General features: G+C 37.9%; 1 protein-coding gene across 21 annotated transcripts in view; it reads left to right on the forward strand.

The window, feature by feature from the left end:
• LOC18437218 (NOL1/NOP2/sun family protein) overlaps positions 1-22032 on the forward strand; it is a 125474-nt gene that overhangs the window by 82814 nt on the left and 20628 nt on the right. For 19 of the 21 annotated variants that reach the window (XR_016050956.1, XR_016050957.1, XR_016050954.1 and 16 more), the window contains one exon: positions 6765-6976. The exons of the other annotated variants lie outside the window; for them this stretch is intronic. Coding sequence is in view for 9 of the 19 variants with exons in the window: in XM_088860330.1 (XP_088716456.1) it covers positions 6765-6976 (212 nt within the window). In the remaining 10 variants the exon portion in view is untranslated. The remainder of the gene's footprint in view (positions 1-6764; positions 6977-22032) is intronic. 21 annotated transcript variants of the gene reach the window in all.

Consider the following 22032-nt stretch of genomic DNA (forward strand, 5'->3'; position numbering starts at 1 on the left):
TTTCCTAAGTTCCTATTGGTCAAGCTCTATGATTGGATAGGCAATACCTTGAGGAGGAATTATAATCCAAACTGGAGGAGGAATTCTTTCTATTTAACTGCCATTGAGACCCTCTATTTCTACGTACATATTTCTCTCTCCATGCAGCAAAGCTCTCTCTTTCTCTCATTAATTTCTTTTTCTATCTTCTCCCTTCCAAAAAAGGGTCATGCGGCTCATGCCACCCAAATTTGAATATGACTAAGTGGGGCTTTACTGTTTGGAGAAGAGAAAGGGGTACGCCCAGCGATAGGAGGGTTCTATGCCTTTAAGCCCAACCCTAATTTGTTCCTTAGAGTTCCTACAAATCCTTGTTAGGTTTTTGTACTCTCTAAAACCCTAGAGTAAGAGCTACTGCCTATGAAAGCTTCCCATCTCTAAAATCCAGCATGACCAAAAGAATAAAAGTGCACCATCGATCAAGGAATTGGGTGTGGGGTGTATCAAGTCCAGTGGGGGTACTTTAGGCATGATCACGTAAGTCTTTTCGGCTGTTATTATTTAATTTTCTATCATAATTCTATATTTTCTGTAAATTTTCAGGGCCATATATTGTACTTAAATTCATAGTGGAAGATTGTAAATTGCTCCTGGGTTGTGTCTATTTGCTTTGGTAGTAATGGGTTGTGTCTATTTGCTTTGGTAGTAAAAGGAAAGGTCTTTGGTTGTATTTAAGGTTATATTTTGGATTTACTGCACTGTTTCATGGCCCATGTTAGTGGAATTCATGTATATTAATAAAAGAAAAGGATTTTTTTTTAATTTATTACCTTCAATTCCACGCAATGTTCAATAAGCCGGGAGCGGCCGTGTAGGTGGTGGGGGGGGGGGGGGGGGCAGGGCCTCCTAAGCGCTAAGGCGGCTGCCTAGGCGGGCGGCCAGACCCAAAAAATACCATTGATTTTTTTTTTATTTTTTTATTTTTTATTTATTTTTTATTTTTTTTGTTAAAAAAAATGTTTAGATTGTAACTTTATAACTTTAGATTGTAAATGAAATAATTATAACTCAAAATGAACATTAAAAGATAAAATGAACTCAAAATGTCATTTAAATCTCGCAAATCACAAGTCACAAAAGTTTCAAAAGTCATTAGCAAAAAGTCATATGAACTCATATCTGACCAACAAAGGCCACAAACTCAAAAAGTCTTCTTCACCCCACAAATATGATGAACTCAATTATGAGCTTGAGTTTCAGCATCACTATGAGCACGACGTCGTTGTCTGGCATGCAGTCCACCTGAATCTGACGATGATGCCAAGCACATCAGAGTCATCCTTCTCCTCCACATAAAAACCTTCTTCCCTTGTCTCCTCTGAGTCTACATCCTCCACTTCCTCCAAGATCGTTGTCCTCCTCCTCGACTGCACCTTCTTCTTCCCCTTTCCTGTCCCTTTTCTTGGGCCACTTGCTTCCCCTTCCTCTGTGTTTGGGATGTTGTAGCTCTCACTAGGCTCGATGCGAAACCAGCCGCCTCTTGCACTTGGGTCCATGTGAAGCTCTCTCCCTCGAATACATGCTCATCCTCGGCATCGGGCTCGATTAATGACTGCCTCATTGCCGGTTCCCTTTCGCTATCAACAAGGCGAAGCACTTTCACAAGTGGCTCAAAAATATGAATGCTAAACTTAACCCCACTCCAAAACGTAGTAGATATAATAATGTCATAGACTTGTTTTCCCTTGGCCTCCTTAGACCACTTACTCTCTTTGCATTCGTCAGATACAAACATGGTTCGCTGCCTATCCTTCTGTTCATTCAAAGAATCTAGAGACGAGAATGAGGTGGCAAACCTAGTGACCCCCGGCCTCACCAAGTCAGTCCCACTTGTAAATTCCCTCATCATCGCCAAGACATGGCTGTGGCTATAAATGAAAATAGTTATGACGTTGGCTTTTTCGAATATCTCATGCACCGATTTCTTTGTACGAATCTTTTCAAGCATGAAATCTATACCTTGAACCATGCAAGGAGTCTAAAAAATGTGCGGCTTTGAGGTTTCCAACATTCTAGCAGCTGCCATGTTGGCCTTAGCCATATCTGTGACAACCTGCACAGCATAATCTGCCCCTACCTCCTCAATGCATTGATCCACAACACCAAATATGAAGGTCGCATCATGAATCTTGTTGGATGCATCAATGGACTTCAAAAAGATAGTTCCCACGAGGCAATTAACCATTAAGTTCATGACACTCCTAGACCTCCTATCGGTTCACATATATGTCATAATAGTCACCCCAAATCTGCCCAAGCATCCTTGTGTGTCTTCAGATGGTCGTTTGTTAATTCCACCTCTTTCCTCAACAAAGGTCCCTTGAGCTCCTAAGGTGTAGGAGGCTTATATCCTAGGCCAAACTGCCCCATTGCCTCAAACATAACAATGAAGCTCTTTAAAGTGGCAGTGTTAAATGGTGGACCTGCTTGATAGTACCATTTAGCAGCGTATTGGTTCACTCTTTCTCTCTCCTGCTTCTTTAGAGTAGTATTTAAAGCACTTTGTATCGGCTCCCTTTCGCGAACCACCACATTGGGATCGGGATGTGAGAAGTATGTATCAAGAGGCCCATCTTCTTCGAGGTCTATTTATGGAGCCTCCTCCTTCTTCATCTTCATCATATTCAGGTCCATTGATGGTCACACTAGACCTCAAGTCTTCATGTCTCTCTGGATCTCTAGACCAATTGTTTCTTCTTTTGGACCCCTTGTTTCTTTCCTGACCTCTCCAAGGACTTGAGTACATGACGCTATATCCCCTTTTATGGCGGCCAAATGCTTTTTCACTCTATTAATGCCAACAGTGTACTTATTTTTGCAAAACTTGCAACCTACTCTATTCTTATCATTAGGGTTAGAACAGTAAGCATATTTTCAACCCGAATCAGTTTGTCTACTTGAAGCTGAGGAAGACATTTCACCTTCAACCTTTATCTATCAATTATCAACTTAACACCTGAGCCTGAAAAATAGACAAAGAAAACAAGGTCAAACTTGAAAAATTTAGAAATGGTTATCTAATAAAATTGCAATGATATCTAAAAAATTACATATAGGAAGCGACATTGACCCTTTAATATATTGGCTTCTTATTAAGCCCAACAAATAAATTTAGGTAACACATACACATCAAAATTCCAATGATATAACACAAAATCAAAAAAGAATATCACACATGCAATTATTTAATAAGCTATAAGGATTAAGCAAATATTAAACTAGTTAATAAAATAATTATGCTTTATGAATCATACATCAAGAAAACACATTGCACATGTAATTATTTAATAAGCAATTAAGAATTAAGCAATTATTAAACTAACTGATTAAATAATAATCCAAGATTCCAAATAGACAATAACATATCAAATATATATCACAAAGTATCAAAGAAAAAATACAAATAGCAAAAAATAACATCATTAGACATTAAGGAAAAAAATATAAAACCTAATGAAAACTATTGAAATATACCAACCTTCTTGTAGCAGACTTGATTTCGGACCAAACCGAAATGTTTGGGATCCCAAATCTCCTCTTTTACAACCCCTATAAGCCTAAAAACGATTGGGGTTGAATATCCTTTAATATCATGACCATTTGAGGATTTCGAAAAAAAATTTGATCTCTCATAAAATCTTTAAATCTAGTTTTTTTTCAAGTTGTTTCTCTCTCTAAAGCTCACTAAATGTTTTTTTTGGGGGCAAAAATTACCCCTCCAAACCCTTATCCCCCCTTCTAAGGGTGTAAAATGACCTTTTTTGCCCCCACCTAAAAATATTTTTCTTCCATAGCCCTGCGTGCCGCCTAAGCGGGCGCCTTTTACCACATTACTGACCGCCTAATCGGTCGACCGACCGCCTAGGCGGACGCCTAGTTCTGGCACCTAACAAGTACTGCCTTAAGAACGCCTGAGCATTTTTTAAAAATAGCCGCCTAGACGGCCGCCTAGTCAATCGGGCGGCTGACTTTTTGAACATTGGTTCCACATAGCGACAACTTTCAATTTGATGCCACCATGTCTTGTAGATGCACCTTCTCTGATGCAGTTTTGTTTCAACGCCTCTTCAACCTTACTAACATGCTGATACACTTTATCTACTTTTCAATGTCAATTTTCGGAAACCTCATCTTTGATCTGAAGCTTTAGTCCTTTAATATAACAAGCTACGGAGAATGAACTCCTCGGTTTCTTGCAGCCCATTTGCATTGAGAGTTTCTAAGACTCCTCTTTGTACACTTCTCTCCTTGCCACATGCTCTAAATTTTTGGAATAGAGCTTCGGCATAATCATACGGTAAGAACATTGGGTGCATATGTTTGTTCATTTCTCCCAATTGGCTAGTTTGCTCTTATCTTTCATCTCTCTGTAAGTTTGCAATTGTGACCACCAAATTGATGCATGATCCCTAAATCTAGTTGCGCGAATTTTGGCATACTAACGTTTCTGGAGATCCTTCCATCCGAAAAAGTTCTCCATGGTGCTGATCCAATTAAAAAAACTTCTAGGTCAATGTGTCCTTTGAACTCCGGTACATCTACCCTTATCCCATTGGCTTGAGCATATTCTAGGACTTGAATCACCCCCATCTCCTAGCCTCTCTTCTTTTGGCTCTGGTTGTGGACCATGGTGATAGTAGGGTTTAGATTGATTCCTCAAGAATCCTCTAAGTCTAATCCAGCCTCAGAGCCGAATTCTGGTTGTGTATCACATATTGCATCGATTGATCTAATCTTGCTCGAATATCTTGAATTTCATCCTCCATTTGAAGAATTTCTCCATGGGCCCCCTCAAACACAGCCTCTCCTTTCAATGATTATGATTTGTCGGAGATTTCTTTGTGATAGGATCCTGCTTTGATACTAGATAATGAAACCAGTAAATGAGTAGAAACAAACACAAGAGCTAACCATTTAGCAGTCTTGTTAATTAGATTGGAAATTCATCACTCTATTTTCAGGCAAAATAGAAGACATCTTATAGACTCCAAACCTAAGTCCATATGCTTCTAAGGACTCTCACGAAGCCACCATACATTGGATGACACCCTCAAAGGCTCTGCTAAATCAATAAAAATTCTTTCAAAACTATCCCTACTAACCTTTTGACAATTTCAAAACTACTATTTTGTAAGTTTATTGAAGACTTGGAGAGTTGGAACCTTGGAGTCCCTGTTATTATAAAATATGGAGAGTTGGACACTATTACTAATACATGGCCCATTATACTGGTTGGAATTTTGAAATTTTGAACAAGTTTATTCTCAACATTGGATATGTCATATGTTTGTATATAAAAAAGAAGGTTACAATATTTTCAAATACTAAATTACAAAGTTGACACAAATAGCTTATATGGGTGTTTGGACAACACATGTATAATTTTAAGAATTTATACTTCAGGACGCTTGAGGTTCTGGGCGCCTGCTTAGACGCCTGACTGGGCGCTAGGGGCTGCCTAGCATTTTTCTGAAACCTTGGACTGGCTTCATCCAATGGAACGAGACCCTGCTATTGACTGAATGAATTTTCTAAAGGAAAATATCTCTTAAACCAGACTGGTTTTTGGCCCAGTTTCTTCTTCAATCAAGTTAGGAGTCCTATCTGGTTTATATATACATCATTTTCATCATCATCAGAGCCATTTCCCAACTATCTGGGGTGGCTATCTAGTTTATATATACATGTGAGAATTTATGCCCAACACATGTTGGACACTCTCAGTCCTGTTTGCGAGGTTTTGTTTGTGTGGGTATTCTTTTCAAGGCAATGAAGAACTTTGTTGGACTTCTTTCACTAAGCAAACATTGGCATATAATGATTAAACTTTCTAGGATCCATGAAGCTGATTCATTCTCATTGCGTGCGATATAATGTAGGTTATTTTGAAATCCTACAATTTGTTGGGCCACAAACAAATTTATTTGTTTTAGGCTTTTGACTTCCCAAGTTTCGTGTAGACTAAAGAATTCTGTCCTTACTCTTAGCCATCAATGTGAATACTGTGGATACTCACTTGAATTGGAAATAAGAAGCGCCATTGTAAGCATACTATGTATTTTGAACACAGATTTTCCAGGGGGGTTCTTTCTTTGAAATAAATAACATTTCTCCTATGATAGCTTTAGAGATAAATCCACTTAGAAAGTATGAGAAAAACTGAGGCAATGGACCTTTCGACAGTCCTGAGTAGGATAAGTGTTTCCGTGTGCCCTCCATGATCATATCAAGAGTGACTAGCCTTGAGTCAAGGATTAAGTTTGATGGTCAAGCACCTGATAAGGAACAGTAAGGCAGTGTATGCTAAATGTTGGTTTTTCAGAGTGGTAGACATTGGATTCCTAACCTACTACCTAGGAGGTTGAGCTGAAAGGATTTAGCCGACCATTTTTTGGGCCAGGATCCTTATGCGTTCCTCATACATCTTGGTGGAAGGATTGGCGATCATTATGCATGCATGCCATGCTAACGAATTCAACAATTATCAATCATATTTACATGTGAAGACGTGCAAAACTTGAGATGTTGAATTTTACATTGTCGGAAGAGAATGTTATTTATCTGATCTCAATGCCTCTTAAGAAATATTTTTTTGCGTTCTTGCTTGTTTTTTGTGTGAATGTTTATTGCACATTCCAAATTTCAATTTTTTGTCCTAAGCCCATACAGAAATATCGAACACAAATGTACAAACTGATTTATAGACACTAATCAAACTTGCACAGATGTCAGTACAACAGCCAACAACAAAAGCTATACTAGTAAAGCCATTGCCAGGAAGCAATTGAGAAAGATGAGGAATGGGCCAGGCAGAAACCATTGCATGGGTGCTAGGGTTGACAAATCCGTGGGATTTAGGCCCGGCACCTTTGATCGTGTCCTTCTTGATGCTCCTTGTTCTGCTTTGGGATTGAGACCACGCCTTTTTGCTGGAGAAGTAAGATTTCCTTAGCTAAAGTTTGTTGTCATCATATCTTGTCTTGTATGAGCCATGGCCTTAGCTTAATGTTGATTTTCAATTATTTGTCGGTGAAATGTTTCTTATCTTAATGCTGAAAGTCATACTAACTTGAGGACATTATTTGTATGATTTGTTAGAGAAATTTCTGAACATGTAAGTGATGGCAATGTTTAACTTGCGTGAATTTCAGCCGTAAGCTGTAAATTGCTGGAATTTGTTTTAGCTTGAAAATAAACTGTTAGTTGGAACACACATCTCTATTATCTGTAAAGTCTTCTGAGTGTAAAGATTGTAATCGATAATATGTTACTCATTCCCCTAGCGTTTTTTAGGTTTAATTTGGGATTTCATCAGCAAGAGTCAACTTAATTTCTGAATTTAGATTTTTAGGGTGTGGACTTCTTATTGTATTCCATTGGATATGTGCTAGGTCATGTGGTAAAATGGGAACACCAAGTATAACTTGGAGTACACCATTCTTTATAACTTTATTCGATGGCAAACAAATCCTTTCCTAATATCTATGCGGTCTACCGGTCCTAAATTCTTTCGCAATTTTGTATCTAGATTGGAGACTAGGGCTGCCACATTATGTTTCTGAAAAAGTATAAATACAAGAGCACACAAATATCCATGGGTGCCACCTATGTTCAAAAATGTGGAATGGCTGACTCGGTGGGTGTCATGTTTCCTAGGTGGCCTAAGAGAGGAGTTTGGGGTGGATACGAGCACCCCGCCCTCTCATTCTACTGGTCTTAAGTTTTTGTTTCTGTTTTTCTTGTTTTTCTTCTTCTCATTCTCCTTCTCCTTCTCCTTCTCCTTCTTGTTCTCCTCCTCCTCCTCCTCCTCCTCCTCCTCCTTCAACTTCTCATTTCTCTTCTTCTTCTTATTCTTCTTCAGCTCCTCCTTGTCCTTCTCCTTCTCCTTCTTCTACTCCTGCTCCTCCTCCTTCATCGTCATCCTCCTCTTCTTCCTCTTCCTCTTCCTTTACTGAATTCCCTCTTTAGATCATTGAATTCCTCCCACATAACTTTGCCACCACAACCATAAACTCGATCTCCTCTAGTAGCTGTTGCTCAAAGTTGCAGCCTCCTCATGCACTTTGGGAATGGACATGTTTCGATACCAACTAATGCGGTGGATATTTTCTCAAGGAAAGAAATCCAAACAAACCATGGAGTCGATTGAATATTAAAGGGAAAGCCGACAGCCAAGCTTCATTGGCCACTTTGAATTCTGAAACCAAAGAATCAAAATCATAAGTTCTTTGATTGTGACATCAAGTCCTATTTATAAGCACTTACTCTTTAGTTCATTATATTTGGATGTCCTCGTTCCATTAAAAATCATGCTTCTCTCTAAGCCTTCTTCTTAGAGCCTAGGACTCCTATTTTATATTTTCTGGACATCCACGTGCCCAACTATTTCCTATCTTTTATTTTCTCCCACTTGCTAACAACTCTCACACAAATAGGACTTCTAAAAATCCCTAGAAATAAGGAAAAGAAAGGTCTTACCACTCTTCCCCCCATCAATATATGAAAACCGAATATGGGTCCCCTTTATCTTTTAAAGCTCAAATTGACCAATAACAAAAATGTCTAAAATTAAATAAATAGCGATAGTTAAAAATATGAATCATCTACTTCTGCATTATATTCATCCATCTAATCTTTTTAGTAGCATCAAGTCATCATTCATTCATCCATTTCTCGAGGCCCTCAAATAAGAGTCATCCTTCGTGTAATTCCCTTGATCTACAAACCCTCCAATAGAGTAGTTAAAAAAAACGCTCTAATGCCATGTCAGAGTCTAGGGAAACCCAGGAGAGTAGGAAAATAGGACTGATTCTAATTAACTGATTGTATACAATCATGAGACTATCCCTTATATGCAATGTATGTAGGATTCAAAAGACTAAAATCCCCCCTCACAAACTCTTCTGCATAACATATCCTATAAATGGAAAAGTGAACACATAGAATGAAACTTGTGACGCTTGACTCATTGTAGTCATTCATTATTAATGACATTAGCCGTGATAGCAAACGACCACTGCACCTTTTGGAGACTGAGGAATAATACTTGTTTCTATCCTAAACACTCACTTCATTTGATAGTTATGGTTAGGGATTAGGATCCCTTGTCTCATTACTGCCCTCGCATCTATCTCTCTTTCTCTCTCACTCTCTCTCTCTCTCTTCCCGCCCCTTCATTTTGCACCTCTCCATGCATCATGGGTAATGGATTTCCAATTCATGTGTTAGTTTAACTACAGTAGGGTCCCAATTGATGTGTCAGTGTTTTTGTTTTTGTTAAGACTATAGTACCAAAGAGCAAGAAGAAATCGATCAGAGGAAGAGGAGACAGGAAAGTTCGAGAGAGAGAGAGAGAGAGATGGGAGAAGAAGAGAGGTGCTTGGAGGCAGTCTCATTAGTGTTACACAGCCTCCAAGCCCCTCTTATCTTTTTGTATATTAATAATATGTATAAAAGACAATAATACCACAAGTATTATACTAATCTCCTAAGATGTTAAAAAAGGACAGAAATGCCCCATTACTTTAACTACAGTAGGGTCGCAATTGATGTGTCAGTGTTTTTGTTTTTGTCAAGAATATAGTACCAAAGAGCAAGAAGAAATCTATCAGAGGAAGAGAAGGAAGGAAAGTTAGAGAGAGAGAGAGAGAGAGAGAAAAGAAGAAGAGAGGTTGTTGGAGGCAGTCGCATTAGGGTTACACAGCGTCCAAGCCCCTCTTATCTTTATGTATATTAATAATGTCTAAAAGACAATATTACTCTCAAGTATTATACTAATGTCCTAAAATGTTAAAAAAGGACAGAAATTCCCTATTGGCCCCACAAACAAGACACTTTGTTAGAAGATCTAATCTGTAACACTTCCCCTCAAGTTGGAGCATAAATGTCACCCATGCCTAAATTTGGAAAAGATCATCAGAATCTGATAACAGGGCTTGATTGTCTTTAGACATCTTCATTAGCTCAGTAATTGTGAATCCCATCTCTAGCATCGAAGTTTTCGGCCACATTGACTCACATGTAGTGTGAGCCATTGATCTATTTCAGCCTCTACAACTAGACCTATCTATGGCATTCTCTTTTTAATTCTTCCATGACGTGAAATTTCCTCCAACCGATGTACAATATCTAATAGATCTTCTGTTCGATGGAAACCTACCCAGTCGGCATTAGAATAGATTTTAATGCAAAAATTTTCACTCTGCCTATAAACAAGCCCTTGACCTGGAGTCCCCTTGAGATATCTCAATATTCTTCGTATAGCCTCCCAGTGTGGGGTTTTGGGGGAATGCATGAAGTGATTTGCTACACTCACTGCGAAGGCTATACCTGATAGTACTCGTCAGGTAGATAAGTCTACTACAAGTCTTCTATACCCACCTGGATCCTCAAATGACACTCCTTGGTCCTTTGATAATTTAATATTTGGATTCATGGGTGTATCAATTAGCTTCGCGCCTATCATCCCTATTTCTGATAACAATTATATACTTCCCTTAAGACAAAATAATACGATACTTAGACCAGGCTACTTCAGTTCCAAGAAATGACCTTTGTCCTAAGTCCTTTGTCTGAGCATATTGTTGTGGATACCCCTTGACATTGTTCATTCATTTGTGATCACTCCCCATAATGACAATATCATGAACATAAACCACCAAGGCAATCATACTTGTGGATTGTCTTTGAATAATTACTGAGTGATTATATTTAACTGCATATATGCAACGATATCCAACGGATCGCTTTCCTGCTACCAAAATAGTAAGCTCCCATGTTCTATTTAATTGTATGTGTTGTCATTTCTTCATCCATTGCCCTCACCCACCTTGTATGAGTGAGCTTCCTGTAGGATTGGGAAAAAAATAGAGGAAAGTGATAAAGCAGAATTTTGATATGGAGCCAAGTTTGTAAATGTAACAAAATAGGCAATTAGATATTGAGTATGGGATCATTGGCATTTACAAATGTTTATTGGAACAATATCATTATTAGACACAAAAGTGGGATCATGAACTTGTGAATGTATAGAAACCAATTCTCTTGACTTGGAGTACAATGTAGACAATATACAAGATAATACTCCACGATATTTTTCAGTACACTTGAAAATACAACTTGCAAAATTAAATTACAGCAAGGTCACTGTAACTACAATGAGCTATCGACTTCAAAATACACTCAAATGAGAAGATACAACTGAACTAGGGTCCCTTAAACGTGAACAAAACAAGCCACAAAAGGAGATCATCAAACTACACATGCATGGTGTGCATTTTAAAACTCTGCACCACACAAATTTATAAAGCACAATTATACATCAATGAGCTCATAAAAACTCATCACAACATGATCTCCATTACATAAATATACATATGCTCAACTGTACACTGCATCATGACCATGGGATGCCAATCGGAGCTCTCAGATGCCCGGTTTACAGCCTTGAGTCTTAGCTATAGGCCATCGGGTGACATGCGATGACATACCTCAAAATCGAGCCAATTCATCATCTAACAAGTGTGAAGGCCAACATCTACTGAGACACACTTAAATCATGGAAGGATTTGCAGGGATCTAAAGATCAAATGTAGTGGGAAAATTATAGAAGAAAACCAATCTCTTAAATCGCAAAACTTATTCTATTGAGTTCACAATCCGGGGCACACAATTTTAGCATAATCTCATTTTATAAAAACTACATTTCAAGGGATCAAAAAAAAGATCTAAGTGACTGATATGATCATAAAATTCTCAGAGAAGTATCAGTCAAAATTGCTCTAGAAGTAAAAGGGGAAAGCTTATGAAAACTAGATCAAAATATGCATAGATGAAGCCTTCAACTACATAGATCAAGAGAGATAAATGATGATTCAAAGGATCAAAGATCTAATCATCAAAGGATGAAGAAATGTTGCTGTAATTAAGAATTTACCGCAAGGAGAAACTAAAGGAATCAATGAAAATAGAAGAGATCTTACTCAATTGTTTAAGGCTTGAATACTGGATCATCTATGGCTTGAATTTGAGCTTTAGATCACCATTAATGGAATAGTGTTGGCGCTTCAATAGAGCTCTTTCTCACCTCAACTCTAAGGTAGTTCTTTAAAGAGAGAAAAGAAGAAGAGCATAGGCTTGGGCGTGCCACACTTTTAAACAGAGTCTAATTGTGAACTCATGTGTGAAATGAAGGCTTAAGGGGGTATTTATAAACTTTTAACCCTCAAGTGTGGAGATGCTTCTAGATTGATGAATCTTGGTCCTCTATGTCATCTACCAATGGCTACAAAAGGCTTTATCCTTGTCCACCATCCAGCATCATACCATCAAGATGTGTGGTATGGATTTAAACACCATTATCCTCCTTTAGTTCACTTCAACTTCCCTTATTATTAAAAATATCCATGCTCTTTACATTTAATAAAGCTAAAATCAAGATGGAGAGTATACCTTTTTGGTAATTTGGCAAATATTCCATCAAAAAGCGAATCTCAAAGTTCCTTCCATTTTCTAAGCGCATGTGGGGCTAATGAAATCATGCCACTTAGCTAGGTGGTTAATTGCACATTTACCATATTCCCTTAGGTTGCTTGTAATTACAAACCTTATACCCTTTCTAGAATCCTCCACATATGTGCACAAACCCTTTGCTTTAAATATTAAACATGCGTTAAAATAATATTTTAAAAATCTTAATATTTTCAAAATCTTAATATTTCACATAATTCCATAAATCAATGCCCTTATCATAAAACAACATAATGACATGGGGGTCGCATAAGGGGGTTGACATCACCACCATGTCATCATCCACGTAGGTTGACATGGGACCCGCCCTAGCCACCATGTGGACACCCATTAACCATTTGGGTGTCCCGTGTCGGTCTCGGTGGACTGCCCTTGTTTGTCATTTCTTCCAAACAAATTCTGGAAAAAATATTTTCTTGCCCAGCAAAATCTGAAAAAATTTCAAAAACTCCACTAAAATTATTTTAATAATTTTCCATCAAAATAAATCATTTTGGCATTGATTAAAAACAGTTTCAAGGAAAATTAGGATCCTTGGAGGCGAATTACGAATTGGAGTACTCCACTTGGTTAGACTCAGAATCTAAAGCCACCTTCTCCGTATGACCCAACAGACCCACGACCCACAGTGTATAACCAGAGGCTCATGATCTCAGCTTATTAAAGTCAAACCAATGTGTGACCCTGATTTCCCTATTAAAAGTGGATTTCTGGTGCACCCGTAGAGGACATGCACATACATGGTGTAGGGGTTCCTCTCTTGGCACATGTACATACCTCTTACCAGTGGATCCCTGGAAGATCGGCTTCCCATGCATTGCGACTATATATGCACATGCTACGAGAAGGTTCTAAGAGTCAGGGATTTAGGCCAATGTCTTGTGTTGGCCCTAATCTTTTCGTACAAGGCTATTTTGTCATCGAGGTCATATAAACATATAAATCACATTGCCCTAGCCCATCACTCCATCATGAGGCACAAACATAACAACCGACCCTGGCTAAGAGGTAACAACACTCAACTCTCTCGGTATCTCCCATCCATATAAACCTCTCATGAGTGAATCGGGGTTCCATAACCCTTGGTCCCAGTGCGCCAAGATTCTAGAGTCATGTCGCTCTTACTCCCACTGAAGTTAAGAGCGATTAAAACGTCGGAATTTAAAGCCTTGAAAGGACATAATTGCTATTGAATTGGGATTGGATCTGCATACAAAGATGCTAATGATTGGCTTGTTGAGTTGGTGGTGGGTGTACTTCCTTAACTTTCCTTGTTGTATAAACTTCTTCGGGCTGCTCCTATGACACATTAACGAGAGGAGAAAATGCAAACTCTATAAGGGCAGGCAATTGTGATTGTGGCAAAGAACCATCAACATGCACATGAATAGGAATGGAAGAAGGGGAAGGAGAATGCACTTCATTATGTGAGGTTTCCCCCTGAACAAGACGAAATAAATCATTTTCAAGAACGTGATGCTCGTTGGAGAAATATGGAGTATTTTTAAAAGAAGTGACGTCAGCACAAACAAATTCCTTTCTCAAGTATCTCAAGGGCCCAAAGGATCTAACTTATTAATTCTAGGGCCCAAAGCATGAATGATATAAACACAACCAAGCACGCAAGGAGGAACTACAAATGAAGGTGCATTTGGAAAGAGAAAAACATGTGGTTATTTTCCATCAAAACAAAAGTGGGCAAAGGATTTATCAAATAATAACAGTCAATATAGCATCTCCCTAATAAACATTTGGTACATGCATATTTAATAAAAAGGCACGAGTCACTACTATTATATGATAAATTTATCTTTGTGGAATCCCATCCTATTGAGTGTGTCCACACAATGTTTGGCATAAAGTCCCATGTTGGGCTAAATAATTTTGAAATTCTTGGGATAAATATTCTTTAGCTCTGTAATAATGCAGAATACAAAACTTTTACCAAATTAAACTGAATCTTAGAAACGGAAAAAGTTTACATGAGGTTTCAACCTTAAAATGTAGAAATAAAGATGCACAGAAAAAATCCATCGGAGGTTGTTTTAATGTTGAAAAACCCTCTAATTGATCATCTCGACATTAAGATGTATGAATATGAAAAAAAAAGAAGATTTTGAGTCCCAGAAATAGTACCTCTTGCAACACATTATCTAGACCATCCATTTGCAAGATTTTTATATGTTTATAGATCTACTTGATTTTTACTGGTTTTGGAGTTTAAAATTTTATAATTAGATATGAAAATAGATTTTCAGATAATCCTAATAATTTTTTACACCAAAATTATATGTTATGATAAAATTTGAAGGTGCGCCTTAATTGGATTGTTTAAGGTTGCGACCTTATATAAACCACACCCTTTGAAAAATACACAAAGCCTCAGATATTTCTTTCATCAAATATAGTCAAGTCACACGAGAATAATCATCCAAAAAAAATTAAAAATGCTTATGAGCATATAGACTTTAAATTCTATTAAGATCCCAAGTATTTAAATGGACAACTGAAAAAGAAACTTATTTAAGTTTATCGAGAATGAAGGGAAACTCTATGATGCTTGTTTAACCCACAAGCTTCACACTCTAAAGCTGACCCAGATTCCAAAGTTGACACTAACAACTTAGAATTATTAAAAGGCTGATAACCCAATCGACAATGCCATTGAAAAGGAGGAATGCTTGAATGAAGAGCTGCACCAAAGTGGCTAACAGACTTATGACGACAGCCAATCGTCCTTTTCATCTTTAGATCTTGAAAAACACAAAAGGATGGATAGATGTTACTGAACACTAAAGTGATTCGGTTAATTTACTAACTGACAGTCTACTAAAACTACTGAAAGGAAACTTTGGTACATAAAGAACATAGGACAATGAAAGAGAAGAAGTAGGCTAAACTGTGGCTTTCAGACACACTAGATAGAGAGTACCATCAACTATTGTGTATGTGGAATTGGAAATTGAATGATCAAGAAAAGAAACACAGAAGACTTGTCAGTCATATGAGCAAAGGTTCTTGAGTGAATGATACATAAAAAATTACCGAAGTACCTGTGTTTGTAAGGGCTAATGTGGGTATAGAGGGATGAGTTGTAGGTTGTTGATTATTTTTTACAAGTATATTGTATTTTTTCACATGAGAGCAAAATTGAATCAACAGTGGAATTTAGAACATGGCTTAGTGAACTTATCCCAACACTTGTCAGTCATGTGATTAGTACATCTACAAGGAGTGTATTTCGTGTTACTGCAGCCGCTATCACGGCCTCCCCTTGAATCACAACCATGTCCTAGTGGCAGATGGAGGCGTAGAGTTGGCAACTCTTTGAAGACTGTGGTATACATTATCAAGAGAGGGAAGCTCATTACGACATAAGATCTGGCTACGAATGGACTAATTTTTAGGATTAAGCCCATACAAGAACTTTGCATCTCGAAATTCTTTACCTTGCTTGTTTAGTCGGTCCATAACATTTGATAAAGGGTGATACATATTTAACACTTCCTGCATACCATGAGGAGAAATATAATGTTCACGAAGAATTTCATTACCTTGTTGTAAAAGAAAGTTATTCTCTTAAAGTTGGTAAACTTGGGAGATATTCTTATCAGAAGAGTAGGTTTCACGTATAGTCTCCCGAACGTCTTTGATTATATCAAGAAATATCACAGAAGCACTCACTAGGGGTTTCATACGATTCCATTACCAGGTCATGATTTGGTAATTCTCCTTTACCCATTCTCTATACCTAGTGACTTATTCTTTTGGTCAATCTTTAGTACAAAAACTTCTTACAGTTAGCATCAAGAAACACCTTTTACAGATTGATCCCACAAGAGATCATTGGACCCATTTAATTTCACTGAAGTACGAACAACTAGTGGAGAGACGAGTGAGTTTTCAGTGACAATAAGTCTACATCAGGGGTTCGCATTGAACCCATACCTCTAGTGCATGTTGTTCGCAGATATCATATTTTGATTGATGAGACCCGAAACAGTGTCAACACAAAGAACTTTAAAATTACACGGAATAAGACAAAGTATATGGAATGCAAGTTTAGTAATAATAAGAGTAGAGACCAGGAAGTAGTTAAGATTGACACTCAGGAAATACCAAAAAGAGCGCATTTTTTATATATTGGGATATCTTGGGTCGATAATCTAAGGAAATAGAGAGATTGGGGAAGATGTCACACACAAAATTAGAGCTAAGGGGACGAAGTGGAGATGTGCAATCGGAATTTTATGTGATCGCTGAATGCCAATGAAACTGAAGGGCAACTTCTATAATACAACTGTGAGACCAGCTTTGCTCTATGGGGCCGAATGTTGGGCTGTCAAAAAACAAGATACACATAGAATGAGTGTAGCGGAGATGAGGATGTTGAGATGGACGAATGACAAGACAATAAGGGATAAAATTCGAAATGAATACATTCGAAAAAATTTAGATGTGACACCAATAGGCGATAAGATGAGAGAGAGAGAGAGTAGAGTCAAGCGGGCTGACCATGTGTAGAGTATACCCAGTACAACACCTGATAGGAGGTGCAAGTTAGTTCAAGTGGAAGGCTCAAAAAGAACAAGGAGTAGTGAGAAAAGATATGGGGACTTATGACTTCACTGAGGGTATGGCCCTTAATAGAATAGAATGGTAGACCAGGATTCTTGTAGCTGACTCCAATTAGTTTGAAAAAGTTTTAACGCTGAAGATGAATCAGCAGTAAGTACAATCATTTTGTTGATTGTAGAAATTCTAGGCTTATTTTCAATAGCCATGAGAGTAAGATGCATGCAAAAGATGGAGAATACACAATACTATAGTAGGTTGAATACTTTAGAAGGCCCTAAACCATTTAATTGAGTCTCATAAACCAAAAAATATCACACAAACAGCAGTATGAGTACTTATCATTCATAGAGTGTTGCACGTAGATCTCCACATGAGGACCCTACAAGTCTTGGAAGGTTGGATAGAAGATTCCTACTTTCGAAATTGACGTTTGTACAAGGTGACTCGTAGGAAACGAGATTCCTACTTCATAGTAATCAAGATTCGACCCAAATGGAATTGAGATACCTGTATATATAGAATCGAGATTCTAACCTCTTTAGAATTGAGTCTCCGACCTATATGGAACCGAGATTCTTTCATATGTTGCATCAAAATTTTGACATCTTTGGAATCGAATTTCTGACATATTTGAAACTAAGATTCATACCAGTTTAGAATCGAGTTTTGACCCTCCTGGTAATCGAGATTTCTAATTCTATGGGGTCGAGTTTCACCCCCTTAGAATCGAGATTCCTATGTTGACATCTCGCGCCTGAACAACTTAGAACCTCATCAAGCAATCTTGATCAGAGATCTCTAAGACCTGAAGTATGGTTCCTTTGAAGTTAGTGTATTGACTATTGAGCCTTAAAGACATTATTAAAAGTAGGGTCAATTAATAGACACTCATAGCACACTAGAAGTAGGGTCAATCAATAGACACTCATAGCGCACTCGGGAAATGTATACAAAAGATACTGTTAAAATCCTTTGTAATCTAAGTTTTGGACCTAAGTGTTGTATGGACAGTTTTGTTCATATCATAAATTTTAATGAAGTATAAGGCTAAGAGGTGCATGAGGTGGGTTTAACTTCATGTCTTTCTCTTCCCTCTCATGTTTCTCATATTTCTCTCCTATCTCTCTTCTTCTCTTTCTTTTTCTCTTTTCTCTCTATATTCTCTGACATGGTATCAAAATTGATCCTTTATGTTTCTTAAATCCTTTATTTCTTGAATTCTTTACCTTTTCATCTTCCCCTTTTCCTTTTACCCTTTCTTTTTTTTTAGCCCTTTAAAAAAGACTCGGAGAGAGTAATTGTGATCTGCCCCTTTCTTCTTCTGTTTTTTTTTTGTTAAAAAAAAAAAATCAGTAAAGTATTGTAACGTGCTATAATACCATCCGTATGAATCAAGATCTACAGAGAGATCATGACTTAGTTTCATTGTTGGCAACATGGTGATGCTCATATGTGTTCAATGTGGTTTTGCCCTAATTTGTTCAAGTATGAGAATGTGACGGGATCTGAATGATAAGTAGGTCTCACCTTTTTAAGTTGTTTTTATGTTGTACTAGGTTTGTGTGAGCGACTGAAATTGGCCAACCTTAGTTGTCCTTCTCCTTTATCTTTTATGCTCATGGAAAATAAACTTAGAATCCTTAGTCTTCTTGAAACCATGGGGATACAAATCACCTCTGAACAAGTAAATATGTCCACTTTATGCTATATGAGCTTGATCTGTCAAAGTATCCCTAGGTGCAGGGGGAAACTAAACTATTTGACTGAGGACAAGCCTAGTAATTCTGATAGTAGATACAGAGAGTGGATGAGAGAGAATTACATAATCATGACCTGCTTGTGGAGTAGTAAGGAACCCCAAATAAGTGTCAATGTGATGTTTCTTGATACAAATAAGGAAATGTGGGACACTGTGAAAGAAACATTTTCCTCAGATAAAAATGTATCGCAGGTGTATGAGATGTTTGAGAAAATATTTCAATTGCAACATGGTAATAAGAGAGTGAGTGAGTATTATAATATATATCAGCCTATATCTGGTGATTTGGAATTATAGAGTAGGCGGGGTGAAGAATTTAGGGTTGCCAAATTTTTATCTGGCCTTGATCTTGAATACCGTTCTGTACATGGACAGATCTTGACTAGCAGCGATCTCTCGTCTCTTGCTAATGTTTACTCTCTACGAGTCAGCATATCTACTTCTCCCTTTCCTTCTGACTCTAGTATTAGTGATTGTGGCAGAGGTCGGGGATGTGGTCGTGACTCAGGAAGAGACCGAGGTAGAGTTGATTGTGGCAGGGGTCGAGGAACTCGCAAGTGTATGTATTGTGGTGGTACAAATCTCATGTGTCAGAAGTGTTGAGACAAGGTTGGTAAGCCTGTTAGGCCAAATCAGGTTACTTACACATTTGAGAGTGAGGAGCCTTATTTGAGTAGACTCAATGTTCACCAACAACAGTCAGATTCTACTAATGACTCTGTTGTGCTTTCCAAAGAAGAATATAATAGATATGTTAAACAAGTACAACAATCTATGGTTCCTTCTTCCACTTCTATTGCCACCCTTGCAAATTCATGCAGTTTTGTGCTTCTTGCCTCTTAGAAACCTACTTCCTGGACTGACTTCTAATCACATGACTAGTGAATCCTCCATTTTTGTATCTCTAAATAAGTGTATTCCTAATTCTTCTGTTACCCTGTTGATGGATCGTTGTTCAGTGTGTCATGGCAGGGTACAATTATGCCTACTTCCCTTTTTCTGTCATCTGTACTTTACGTCCCAAAGTTTCCCTTCAGTTTATTATCTGTGAGCAAGTTAACCAAATCTCTTCATTGCTTTGTAACCTTTTATCCTTGTCCATATGTCTTTTAGTATCTACAGACGAAGAGGACAATTGGTGGCAGGTATGAGTCAGGCGGCATGGAAGAGGAGACGGATGCTCTTCATTCAAATGATACATGGGAACTCACCGAGTTACCAGCTGGAAAAGGGAATGGTGGGGTGTCAATGGATTTATGCAGTAAAATATCAACCTGAAAGAACTGTAGATAGATTAAAGGCCAGATGGTTGCCAAGGGTTACACAAACTACTCTGAAACCTTTGCTCTTGTTGCTAAACTTAATTCAGTTTGAACGGTTATATCTATGGCCACCAACAAGGGATGGCTGTTGTGGTAACTTGATGGCAAAAATGCTTTCCTCCATGGTGATTTGCAAGAAGAGGTGTAGATGGAGCAACCACATGGGTTTGTTGCTCAGCAGAAGTTAGATAAAGTGTGTAAGTTGAAGAAAGCCATTTATGGCCGAAAATAGTCTCCATGGGCATGGTTTGAAAGGTTCAGTGAAATTGTTATGCCATATGGATTTCGAGTCAGTATGTAGATCATTCAGTGTTTATTTGGAAACAAGACTCTAGAATAATTGTTTTAGTTGTCTATGTTGATGATATTGCTGTTACTGGTAATGATCAAGAAGGAATCAGTCATGAAGATACATCTGAAAGACCGAAACAATATGTTTAGGTTAAAGATTTGGGCCAGCTAAGGTATTTTCTAGGAATTGAAGTAACCAGAACACAGCATGGCATTAGTTTGTCTCAAAGAAAATATGTGCCTAATTTGTTGAAAAAATTTGGAATGTTGGATGCTAGACTAGTGGATACTCCTATGTATTCGAATATGAAATTATTAGCTGATCAGGGGAAGTTGTTTGAGGATTTAGGAAGGTATAGAAGACTGGTTGATAGGCTGATTGATCACCAAGCCTGATATTGCCTTTGCAGTAAATGTTGTAGTCGATCTATGCATTAAGAATTCCTCACTAGGATGATGTTCGTAGAATTTTAAGGTAATTGAGGGGAGCCCCTAGTCGAGGTCTGATTTACAAGACAATAATCATTTGGCCATTGAAGGTTACTCAGATGCTAATTGGGCAAGATCATCATCTGACAAGCTGTTTGCCGCAGGGTATTGTACATCCATTGTTGGAAGCTTGGTAACATGGAGAAGTAAGCATCAAAATATTGTGGTTAGATCTAGTGTCGAGGATGAGTGGCACACACTTCATGTGAATTGATATGGCTGAAAACACTGATGCAGGAGATGGGCTTTACTGTTGCTGCAGCTATGAAGATGCATTGCGATGACAAAGTTCTGCCAATATAGCCAGTAATCCAGTGTTTTATGAAAGGACCAAGCATATAAAAGCATATTGTCATTTTATCTCAGAGAAAGCTGCTTGTAAGCAGGTGTCTACTGCATCTGTGAGATCTAGGGATCGACTGGTAGACATTTGCACTAAATATGTTCCAAACAATTTGTTCCAAGCTGGGCATGTGTGACATTTATGCTCCAGCTTGAGGGGGAGTGTTCAAATCCTTTGTTATCTAAGTTTTGGGCCAAAGTGTCTAAATTATATTTGTATGGGCAGTTTTTCCAAAGCATAAATTCTAAAAAAATATAAGGCTGGGAGGAATGTGACGGTAGGTTGAACCTCTCGTTTTGTCTTCCCTCTCATGTTTCTCATATTTCTCTCCTCTCTTCTCTCTTGTTCTTCTTTTTCTTTTTCTCTTTTCTCTCTATATTCTCTGATAGATACAAATATTATCTCATGTTTTTTTAAATGTGATATTGATTCCATTATTATAGTGCAAAATAGAATTTTTGTCTCTGCCCAATCCTAGTACCATTAGACACGTGATCTGAGCCAATCCTAACACTATTAGAAACGTGATCTGAGCCAATCCTAGTACAATTAAAAACATGATCCAAATCATACCTGAATCTCTGTTGTTCGGAGCACATATGAACAATGGCAGAAAATAGTCTCCAGTATGGTTTCCAAATAACTCAAGTCGAAATCCATAAATATTTGAACCACTCCGTATA

Source organism: Amborella trichopoda, chromosome 3 (genome assembly GCF_054954075.1).
Source record: "Amborella trichopoda isolate Santa Cruz 75 chromosome 3, AtrichopodaSantaCruz75HAP2 v2.0, whole genome shotgun sequence".
Lineage (NCBI taxonomy): Eukaryota > Viridiplantae > Streptophyta > Magnoliopsida > Amborellales > Amborellaceae > Amborella > Amborella trichopoda.